At 34.6% G+C, this 12,878-nt stretch overlaps 1 protein-coding gene across 1 annotated transcript in view; it reads right to left on the bottom strand.

The window, feature by feature from the left end:
* The window catches only part of FVE (Transducin family protein / WD-40 repeat family protein), a 159,487-nt gene that overhangs the window by 100,926 nt on the left and 45,683 nt on the right, over positions 1 to 12,878 (bottom strand). The window contains exon 8 of the mRNA XM_089807014.1: positions 1,558 to 1,750. Within this exon, the coding sequence (XP_089663140.1) occupies positions 1,558 to 1,750 (193 nt within the window). The remainder of the gene's footprint in view (positions 1 to 1,557; positions 1,751 to 12,878) is intronic.

Raw genomic sequence — 12,878 nt, 5'->3', positions numbered from 1 at the left:
CAGATATCGATTGTTTCTTTAGGAAACGTCATCAATATAATTGCCTATATATGTACATTTAATTCTTTGGAAAAAAAATCAAGCAATTACCATAACATAAATATCAGATATACAGAAAGATTGACGTTGAACTATATTATAGTCTATCCACGATATATTTGAGGCAAAGGCAAATGATTAAGATGTTATCTGTACTTGTAGTGCAATCTCAAGAAAAAAATGCTAAACAACTTAGCATTTATGCAAACTTTTGAAATTCAAATGCAGTTATTACAAATGGCACCTTTACAATTCCAAAGATCACAACACCGGGGAGATCACAAGTAGAAAAATGTGTCTTTAGAGAAATGTATCTTTTCTAGACAACATTTCAGAGTACCATAAATTCAGACAGGGTGCATTTATTAACAACTAATGTAGTTGAGAGAGGCATTTATGCTTCAAATAAGCGAATACCCTTTAGGGTATTCAATGCACCAACCATTTTCAAAAAATTATTTGTACACAATTTTACAGTGTTCAGAAGGAAGCAAACCTTGAGGTTCGTATCAGTTTGGCATCCCATATGAACAGTGAATGGGAGAACATGTAACAAGTGTAGCCCTATCTTTCCTTCCTTTGACATGCAGCATAACAGGCACAACATCTCCATCTATTTTCTATTTTTGAGATAGGGAACAACAAATTGAGGGCATTTATCTGTCTGCTGCCAAGGCATTGGTCTTCTTTAGTGCCTTAACACTTACGCCTCATACATGTTCTCTACAAATGAGAAATGAAAACAACTCCAAACAAGGTAAGATCGGTTATCTATATAGAAGCATCCTCTAAGCTTGCTAGCGTCACATCAGATAAATTCAAAAACTGTGCAACTAGTGCACATCCATTGGGTTTACCGTCTACTAACATTCTAACAACTAAAACATACAATGTCATGGGGGAAGAAGAAACTAATGCATTTGAACATTCAAAGAAAGGACTCATAATGAACACTCCTTGTATATGAAAACCAAGACTGGATCAGTACATTCATGTTAATGCATCAAAAGTTACTGTCAGATGTATACTGACTCCAAAGTCAAGCCATAAAAAGAAGCAAAATGCAGCTGTTACAAGGCTCAACATTTTAGGACAGGAAAGCTTACTACAAACTATAAAATCAGAGTGCACACAGTGAGAGGAATTGGCATTGATCTCACCCCAAGTGACTGGTAAGAGAGTATGAAGTCCTCTTTCACCAACACATGCAACATATCAACAGCTAAACTGAAAATATTTCTCTTAGATTACTACAATTAGATATATAGAATGCAGTAACTTAAACACCATTTAAGCATATGATTTGTCACTATATTATCATAGTAAATAGACTAAATTGCAGCCAAGATTTTTGAGATTAATTCTTGTTAAACTTCAATTTACCATAGAATATAAACAAAAGTTGGCCATCAACAATTAAAGAGGAAGAGTGCAATTAAAGCTACAGGAAAATCTCTAAAGAATGAAAACATGTCCTTAAAGTTCAAATTCTAGAAGCTTGATATTGAAATTACTTACTTGGAGGGGCAAAACTGTACGTCCTCAACTGTGTCTTTATGCCCTTTATACACACCTCTAGCACCAATTGAAGGACTATTTGACTGTTTCTCACTATGAGATGCGAGAGATCTTGTTTGCTTGGAAGACGAGGCTTCAGATATAGAAGCAATATGGTCTTGTATACTCCATAGCAAAACACATTTATCTTTTCCTGTTAAATTCACAATGAGTTTGAAACATAAACATTATTTCTTAACACGAATTGACAATTTAAATGTAAGACCTATCAAGAAAATATGTAACCATGAATTCTGCAAAACGTAAGTATATGTGGCATAAGGTATGTTATATGCATGTCTATAAAGATGTGTACAGACTACAGATTACACATACATGAATCAAATAGACAACCATGCACACAAACAAAAATCACACACTGATCAGCAAATTAGAATTTCTTTCATTAAACAACATAAGATATAAATGATCTCTACTTATTATATGGATTTGCATGGATGGCAAAACCCACATTTGAGCTACAATACACACATAAAGGATGTAATCATGACATTTAAAAGGAATAAAGTTGTAATTGTCTGAATGTATTCATGTAACAAGAGCTCTGATTGAGCTGGAGTCCCTGCCTTATGAAAATGGCGGAAATAATAAGAGGGAACTAATATGAGAAGGCCAAACATGGCTGGAGTAAAGTATGTTAAATAAAGCTATAGTATAATATAGAGCAACAAAATTTATGAGCCTCAAAGCCTTTCAACTTCATAGATAAAACAACAATAGGGACTATCCAACCATATCATCTGATATAGCTATATGTTTTTTGATGCCTAGAAATACTCGATGCCTGTACAATACTCAATAAATAGAAGTAAATATTGAAACACATAAACACATTGAATATTTAGAAAGTTATAAAAATTAGACTTATTAATCATACAAAGAATTTTGAACTTTAAATCTTTTATTTTAAATTCTTTAATCTTACATGTCACAAATTATAAAGATTTGAAATATTCATCTCCAAATGATCATACAATCAAAATTATAGAATATTTTTTTTAAATTAAAATTATATAAAAATAGTATACTTGAAATATATGAATTATAATCCATTTTTTAGTGTATAAAAAAGATTTTAAAAATTTTAGATGTATTAAATTTTAATAATCAAATATTGATAATATAGTTTATTGCATTTTTTATAATTAATGTTAGATATTTTAAAATTTTATTTTATTTTTAATATAAATTGTGTTTACTTTAATTATGAAATTATGACAATATATCTATATTTTAATAAATTCTAAATTATTTCACACTTTAAGAAAGGAACTCACATTAATTTAATTCTATATATAAAATTTATATTATTAAAAAATATTAATTTTTGTTAAATTAAAGAAAAAAATAAAACTATTGTTTTTTCTAACTACTGGAACTTAGAATGTGGTTGGCATCAATATTTTTAATTTTCTAAAATTGGTGCTCGACAAATCAAGGCAAACCTAAGGCAAAATCATACTTTTGTTGAATGGACACAAGAATGTTATAGCCGGAGCATGCCTGACACATTTTCTGACAGGTGTTAATGAGACTACGAAATAATAAATTCGTTTTTATCTCTTATTTTTCCTTATATTTTTCAATTGGGAAAAGTTGATAAAAGCCCCGGAAATTAGTCTCTGGCCAATCTGAAATTAGAAACTTGAACTGTATAATTGATTTTAAAAATATATGTACCGAAACTCTAGCTTTAAACATTGTAATTTTTCCATTAGAATTAATGTGGGGGACGAATGAAAACATTAGTTCCCTGCCTTGTACTAATAAGATACAGTATTCACAAAACTAAGAGTAGGCCTAACACAATACAGCCTATTACAGCATTCATAATACTTCAGAAAAGTAGACAAGGAGAGATATTTTATGTGCAACAATTGTCTGCACAGCAGGTTTTGCATTTTGCACAGAATTTATTTAGCATACCAACTAATAAAGCATTAGAGTACATATTGGTCATCAGGCCAGAAATCAGTTGAAACATTTGCAGTTTGTACAAGTTGAATGATCAAAACTTTATAAGAAGAAAATATATTAAAGAGTTGGCATATGAAAGTAGGGTGAATGAGACAATTTGCACATTCTACATAAATGTGTGTGGCGTCAACAAAGGAAATGTTGTACAATACAAGTGAATATGAAAAAGGTAGCCATAGAAGTTAATACAAAAAGATTGACTAAAAAAGTCAGCACAGCAGACAACATTTCAGTGTATGTAGCAGGCCAAGCAGGAATTACACATCACATGGAAAGGTTCACAACATAATCAACAAAAGGCCAGGGGGCAGAAAACCACAGAGGCAAAGTTCGATGATTCCAATACAATTAGGTCAAATAACTATACAGCAACAATGTTAAGGAAGAAACAACTTCCGCAGTACAAGATTTTCAAGTCTTGACCATGGGATAGGTACTTGTGTAAATTTAGATTGTAGTTTGTACAATCACTACGCTAACAGTTGTGTTAAAAACTAAAATAAACAAGAGGTCATCCAGATGGGTTAAAATAAAAGTTTCTACTTTTGCACTTTCCATTTTACCATTGGTGTTAAAAACTAAAATAAAAAAGAGATCATCCAGATGGGTTAAAATAAAAATTTCTACATTCACACTTCATGTTTTTCCCTTATATTATTTTAAAGTCACATTTAACAAATTCTACCATATCTTTACCTTTATCTTTATCATTGTTGACCACTTCCATGTCAATTACAATTTCTATCCATTGGAGATGGATTTTTATCTTCAACCAATTACCAATGCCTTTCATTGGCATCCCACCCAAGTTTTACAACCTTAACTTCCATTGGCTAACATTTCTTAGGTCTTGAACAACCCAAGATACACCTCATTAAAATTCTAAGCTCTGATCTCTTGCTTAACATTATACATGAGTACTACAGCTTCTTCTTTTTTATTTCATTCTCTACAGTTCCCTATCATGCCAGTACTTCTGCCTTATTTGCACAACCTCTATAACCTACCATGTGATAAATCATTATTCATTTATTAGAGTGGATTAACTACTCTCTAAAGGCCTATTTATTGCCAATTCTTTGTTCCCAAACTTGGCATAAGATATACCATCAAAAAAATTGCTTCTTGTTAGTACATTAGCTAAATGGGTAATAGCTTGCAGTCATTGTATACATCCTTCAATAGGCCCATAACACCATAGAGAGGTATTCTTCACAAGCTGCTCCTATACTACACAAAATTTGGATTATGGCAATTAAAACCTTGTCTAAGACCTCTATTGACCATTGGCTTATGGGCAGTACAAGCTCAAAAGTGAAAGGAAGATTTAAATTAAATTGCCATGCGGCTTGTGTGGTTGACACAATATCCCTCACAATCAGTTGTAATTTACATTAGAATGAACTAAATTGTCATACAGATTGTGTGGTTGACACAGTATCCCTCACAATCAGTTGTAATTTGCATTACAAATACAAACCTCATGAGGCTCTATTTGGAGATGAATCTCATAATTACATTGTCATACACTGCTTGCTTCCAATTATGCAATAAAATCCACTCCGCAACATTCAATCCACCATGACACTGTGCGTGATGATAAATCTTAAAGGATGTGAGAAAGGTGTCATTATAACGAAGAAAGATTTGAAGGTTGATGCTTAAGAAATCAATGCCATTGCTCTTGAACAAAATGGGAAAAAGAGAAGCCAATGAGGAGTATACCAAACTATTTGATGGTCCATTTGATTGATAGAACAACAAAGAAGTTAAGGTTGTGAAAAGCAACCTCTATAAATTTGTGGACATGAGCACTATAGATTAGCAAAAAACAAAGCCGAATTGTGAATGCAGTGACAGGAATTTATTTGTTGATTAATTCTACAATACCATAAAACAACATGTAATGCCCCCCCTTTTATGTGAGCATTGAAAGTTAAATGACATTAAATAAAGTGTTAAAATGACTTTAATGGAGCTTAATGAATATTAATAAAATCATTTTCATATAAACGAAGGGGATTAATAAAGAAACAAAAGAAAAAAATATCAAGAGTCAAACAGAGTGAAAACAAAGACTCGCAGGAAAGAGCTATTAAAGAACATTGAGAGGCTTCTTTTGGTATGCTTGGTTTATGTTTTGGTGATTGTTCTCTTGGAGAATTTGGAAGCTTTAGGCTTTCGGTTCAAAATTGTTGGGACAGAAATCATTGGCAATTTTGAATTTAGTCAATTGAATGGAAAGCCAATTTGATTTTAAGGTGGATTCAAAAATGGATCTCACAAATGAACATAATTGTACGTAACGAGAAAAATTTGTGAAGAATGTTTGTGTAAATTCTTGCAAAATACTTGGTAAAAACATCAAGAGAAAATATCCTAGAGGGATATTTGACGCAAGGAGGGAAAGAATAACTAGAGCCAAAGGCACACCCAACAATCCAAACCAACCTTGCAGAGTAAACACAACGAAAGAAAACACACAAAGAGAACAGCACCACAGAGAGAGAACAATATTCTTTTATTGATTCATCAAATGATCAACATACATGCCCAGCTATAAGGCCTTCTGGTTTACGGCTAGATACAAAATACATTCAAGATTCAAGCTCCAACTTCAAATTCACACTTCCAAACACATATGTAACCAACTTTTCAAACCTCTTAGTGTTGCCCCAACTCTAAGCCTAAACATTGTATTTATACTTGCCAAATGGCTTATAGAAGATTCTAGAACATTACAAAACATAATGGTTGACCCTAAAACAATCTGCACACTTCCCAAGACAAGATCTTATCATAAACGTCGTGATTGAAATAAATCCCGCAAGTCGGCTAGCATCCAAAAACGCAAAAAACTCGTCCAAAATGCTAGCACTCAGCATCAACAGGAAAACTAGGCACATGAAGGATCACTCGACACATGAAGAATAGCTCGTCACACACTGTAGAGTGAGATTCAATAACACGCTAACCCGAGTGTTAACATGATGTGGGATAACTTCAACTCGGCTTAAATTGCAAAATTATTGGCACTCAGCATCTGGTAATGACTGTAACTCGGCAACAATTGGTATAATGAACACAAATGAACAGAATAACATGTCAACCCAAGATGCTCCTGCATCAGACAACTAGGGTAGAAAGAAATGATTCTCCTTAATCATGCAAGTGTCAAAACCTAAGTCGAATCCAACTCAGATTGAGAAATCCATGTAGCATCTTCAACTGGTCTGTTCTTCCACTTTACCAAATATTCATAGTACTCTTTTCCTCTTGTGCTTTTACCAACTCTCTGATTCAATATTTGTTCAACCTCTTTAATTTGCTTCTTAGGATAATCATCAGGTACAACTCCATCATCTAACTCATGATACTTATACAGATCAGCAACATTGAATATAAGAGATATATCCATTTCATCAGGTAATTCAACTTCATAAGCATTTCCACTATCAAACTTCTTCAAGATCTTACAAGGTCCAAACTTCTTCATCTTCAGCTTACTATATGTTCCAACCGCAAATCTCCCTTTTTTCAAATGTACCATCAGCTCATCACCAACTTCAAAAACATGACATCATCTCGACTTATCAACATTCTCCTTGTACTTCTGATTACTTTGTTCCAACTTCAATTTGACTTCCTTATGCAAAGACTCCATAAATCAACAAATTCTTCTCTTGCAGTACTTGTCTTCTCTTCACCAACAACATCCCTTAAATCTGATACTCCTCTAGGCTTCATTCCAGTTTCAATCTCAAAAGGTGTCTTCCCTGTACTTCTATTCATAGAATTATTATAGTAAACTCAGCTTGTGCCAATACCATCTCCCAATTATGTGTTTCATCTCCAGCTAAGCATCTCAGCAAATTACCCAAGCTTCTATTCACAACCTATGTTTGTCCATCAGTCTATAGATGGAATGTAGAACTAAATTTCAACTTAGTACCCATTTTCTTCCACAAAGTTCTCCAAAAATAACCAACAAACTTACTGTCTCTGTCAAAAATAATACTTCTTGGTAATCCATGCAATCTAATTATCTCTTTGACGAAAAGTTCAGCAACATGCTCAGCATTTGATGTCTTCTTACATAGTATAAAATGAGTCATTTTAGAAAATCTATCCACAACAACAAATATAGAATCATACACCTTCATTGTTTAGGCAATCCAAGAACAAAATCCATAATAATGTGACTCCAAGGTTTCTCAAGAATTAAAAAAAAGGTGTATACAATCCAGTATTTTGACTTACTCCTTTTGCAACTTGAAAAACTCCACAACCCTTCACAAATTTTTGAACATCCTTATACATCTATGGCCAATAATACTTTTCCTCCAACAAACTCAATGTCTTATCAATTCCAAAATGTCCAGCCAATCCACCACTATGCTTTTCATTAATCAAATTCAACCTCATAGAACTTCTAGGGATACACAACTTAATAACTTTGAACAACATACCTTCTTGAATGAAATATTCATCATACTTACTAATGTGATTTGTCAGATTTGGCGCTCGGCACTCTCTCCACGCCTCAGAAAAATCAGGATCAATATCATACAACTCCTTCGTGTCATCAAAACCAAGAACTTCAATCTTCATTTCAGTCAACACAGAATGTCTTCTGCTCAATGCATCAGTAACTCTGTCAGTAACTCCACTCTTATGCTAAATCACAAATGTAAAACTCTGCAAATACTCAACCCACTTCATATCTCTTTGGTTCAATTTATGTTGACTTCCCAAGTACTGTAAAGCTTTATGATCAATATACAACATAAACTCCTTAGGAAACAAATAATGTCTCCACTTCTTCAAAGCTTGAACAATAGCATAAAACTCTTGATCATGCATAGAATACTTCCTTTTAGCATCATTCAACTTCTCACTAAAGAAAGCAACAGGTTTACCTTCTTGACTTAAAGCAGCTTCTAATGCACTACCACTTGCATCACATTCAACTTGAAATACCTTATTGAAATCAGGCAATTCAGCAACCTTTTGTTTCAATGTCTCAAAACTCTTATCAGCTCCATGTGTCCACTTGAAATCCTTTTTATCTCCTCTCATTGTCTAAGTCATAGCATTACAAACAGCACTGAAATTCTTTATAAACTTCCTATAAAAACTAGCCAAACCATGAAATAATCTTACCTCATCCACATTCTCAGGTGTAGACTATTCCAAAATTGTCTTAACCTTCTCAGGATCCATTCTCAAACCATCAATTGAAATCACAAATCCCAAATACACAATCTCCTCTTGCATAAAAGAACACTTTTTCAGATTAATCATCTTCTCCTCTTTCAATCTCTGCGATACTTATCTAATATGCGCAAGGTGTGCATCCTTAGTCTTACTGAATATCCGAATATCATCCAAATAAACAATCACAAACTTACTCAAAAATCTTTTCAGAACTTCATTCATCAACCTCATAAAAGTACTAGGTGCATTAGTCAAACCAAAAGGCATAACCAACCATTCATACAAACCATCTTTTGTCTTGAAAGCAGTCTTCCATTCATCACCTTCTCTAATTTTGATCTGATGATAGCTACTCTTCGAATCAATCTTGGTAAAATACTTTGCTCCACTCAAACAATCCATTATGTCATCCATCCTCAGCATAGGAAACCTATATTTCACTGTGATCTTGTTAATGGCTCTGGAACCAGTACACATTCTCCATTCTCCATTCTTCTTAGGTACTAATACAGCAAGTACAGCACATGGACTCAAACTTTCTCTGATTAATCCCTTCTGCAACAATTCATGCACTTGTCTGTTAAGTTTTTCATTCTCTCTAGGTGTCAATCTATATGGTGCTTTGTTCGCCAAACTAGCTCCAGGAATCAGATCCATACAATGACCTATACTTCTTATTGGCACTAAACCATCAGGAATATCCTCGACAACAATATCTTTATACTCTTTCAGCAATTCTATAATTTCTTCTGATACTTGGCTACCACTATCTGATGTCACTCGGTCGATACCAACTTCTATTGCTCGGTCATTACTACCAACACTCGGTCCTCTAGAAACTATAGCAAAACAAACTTGATTCTTCTTCACTTCTTTTTCAAATTGCTTTCCATTAACCATGCAAACTTTTATTGCAGTACAATTAACCTCATCTAGATTTTCAATCAAAGGCAGCAATATTTGCTTCTTCCCATTCACCCAAAGAGTATATTGATTCAATATTCCATCATGTACAGCATATTTATCATATTGCCAAGGTCTACCCAACAAAATATGACAACAATCTATAGGCATAATATCACGCAGTACTTCATTAAAGTAATGTCCAATCTTGAACTTCATAGTGCATTGCTCACTTACCAATATCTTATGCTCATCTTTGATCCATGAAACATGATAGGGTTTGGGATGCTTCGGCCTCTGCAACTGCAACTTTGTAACCAACTCTTCTGATACCAAATTTGTAGAACTTTCACTATCAATGATCACCTTGCAGCATTTTTCAGCCATCTTACATCTGGTCTTGAAAAGATTTATCCTTAAAACAAGTTCCTCATCACTTCCCTTATTACATAAGCTTCTTCTCACCATCAGATTTTCTCCAGCCTCAAGTCCACTTAGTGAACTCTCAATGTCTCCTTGAATCACAACATTTCTATTACCTTGCCTACTTTTAGAATATCTTCATTCAAAAGATCTATGCCCTTCTTTACCACATCCGAAATAATTACCACGAAAATCACCTCTAGGATAAGAATTACCTCTTCCTCGGTAAGAACCAGTACCTCTAAGGTATTAACTACCACCTTTACACTCGGTCTTGTCTTTGTCATCATTTTTCCATTCAGAGTTGCCTTTATCTTGCGCAGAACTGTCAAATCTGTCACCTTCACCATAAAATCTACCTCTTGCCTCTCTGGAATCTACCACCTCTACGTATTTATCTTTGTTCATGCTTCTTTGTCAAGATCTCAGCTTTCAAGGCATATTGATATGCTCCTTCCACACTTTCCAATTTCACAAAACTTATCCCATCTTGAATTCAAGATCTCAATCCATTTAGATATCATGCAATTTTCTCAACATCATCGTCGACATGTCCACATCTGATGTCCAATCTATAGAATTCCTCTATATACTCTTTCACAGTCATGTCTCTTTGTCTCGAATTTTGCATCTTTCTCAACAAGCTAACTTGGTAATCAGTAGGAAGGAATTCGTTCTTTACTTGTTCACCATCTTCACCCAAGTTCTGATTTTCTCCTTTCCTCTCCTTTGTCTATCAGTTTGCGAATGCTCCCACCACAGTGAAGCATGACCTTTCAACCTAACAACTGCAATCTTCACCTTCCTATTATCAAGACTGTTTTCATACTCAAAGAACCAATCCAACATAGCATTGGTGTCCAATTTCCCATCATAAAGAACAACTTCTACAGTAGGCATCGAATGTGCCCTAGACAATACTTTCAGCAATCTTTCCTCATCTTGATCTTCTTCAGGTTCCAAATTAGGGTTTGGTGCTACCGCTTCATCATCACTTACATCCTCAAGATGTGCTCCTCTCCTCTGGGTTGTCTCCACAGCATCTAATCTGGCGGCAATTTGTCTCAATGTATCTGATATTACATTATCAACATTTCCTCTGCCACGAACCATCTTTACAAATCAGGTTCCTGCAAGATCGTAACCCTCTGCAAGTTATAGGTCAAATCCACAGATTTGCAACCCTACAACAAAATCCACTTAGGATTCTACACGATCCAATCTCCACAAGGACGAACCTCAAGCTCTGATACCACCTGATGCAAGGAGGGCAAGAATAACTAGGGAAAAAGGCACACCCAACAATCCAAACCAACCTTGCTAAGTAAACACAATGAAAGTAAACACACAGAGAACAGCACCACAGAGAGAGAGAACAATATTCTTTTATTGATTCATCAAATGATCAACATACATGCCCAACTATAAGGCCTTCTAGGTTATAGCCAGGTACAAAATACATTCAAGATCCAAGCTCCAGCTTCAAATTCGCACTTCCAGACACATATGCAACCAACTTTTCAAACCTCTCAGTTCTGCCCCAACTCTATGCTTAAACACCCTATTTATACTTGCCAAAACGGCTTATAGAAGATTCTAGAACATTACAAAACATAAAGGTCGACTCTAGAATGGTCTGCACACTTCCCAAGACAAGATCTTATCATTAACGTCACGGTCGAAATAAATCCTGTAAGTCGGCTCGCATCCAAAAACATAGAAAACTCGTCCAAAACACTGACACTCGACATCAACAAGAAAATTTGCCACATGAAGGATCACTCGACACATGAAGAATAGCTCGGCACACACTGCAGAGTAAGATAACATACTAACCCGAGTGTTAACATGACGTGGGATAACTTCAACTCGGCTTAAACTACAAAATTACTGGCACTCGGCAATTGTTGCAACTCGGCAATGATTGTAACTCGGCAACAACTGGCAGAATGAAAACAAAGGAGCAAGATAACACGTCAACCCAGGATGCTCCTGCATCAATAATATAGTGATATCAAAGCAGTGTATTTTGCCAGCCCGTGAGGTCTCAAAGTTGACAGTTGTGCCTAATTTGCAAGTCTTCATTGTACATGAATTTGTAAGGATTGTTTCAAGTTCTAATATTTAGCAGTCAATAGCATCCTAAAAATAAAGCTTTTATATAATAGCTTTGTGAGAATATGTATGTTTGTTATGAATTTTAGCACAGCTAAGGAGAAGAGTCCCAAATATTAGAATATTAAATTGGAATTTCTGTTAATTTGTTGATGGAACGTAAGTCACTGGAAGCATCTTAATAATCGATGTGACCCTATGATATTGGAAAATACTTTTTTGAATGGGTCCACTCAAGGTATGGATGCATTTTCTCTAATCCCACAATGTATCTATTGTAACAATCAAAGATTCATTATAAAGGACAGCTCAAAGCACTGGGATCAATACATTCCAGGGATTAATATTATAAAGATTTGGTTTTTTACATTTATAGGGTGAAATTTTTTAATGCTGTGGTGAAAGTTTGCCGAAGTCATAATTAAATATTTGGCCTGGAACACTGAAGACTCAGTGCCTCCTATCTGATAGCAAGGATGAAATATTTGAAATACCTTTAATGAGGCAAAGATTATATGTGTCGTCTGTGCCATCACGGGTCCCAATTAATTGTTAACAGTGTAACACGAGGATGCGCCCCCCCCCCCCCAAACTAGGTCGTTTTGAAGACTGCGAGACGTCTCTAA

This window comes from Cupressus sempervirens, chromosome 10, assembly GCF_028749045.1.
Source record: "Cupressus sempervirens isolate cs-2001-9-10 chromosome 10, ASM2874904v1, whole genome shotgun sequence".
Lineage (NCBI taxonomy): Eukaryota > Viridiplantae > Streptophyta > Pinopsida > Cupressales > Cupressaceae > Cupressus > Cupressus sempervirens.
The sequence above is the reverse complement of the archived record's forward strand: the minus strand, read 5'-3'. Positions and strand labels throughout refer to the sequence as shown.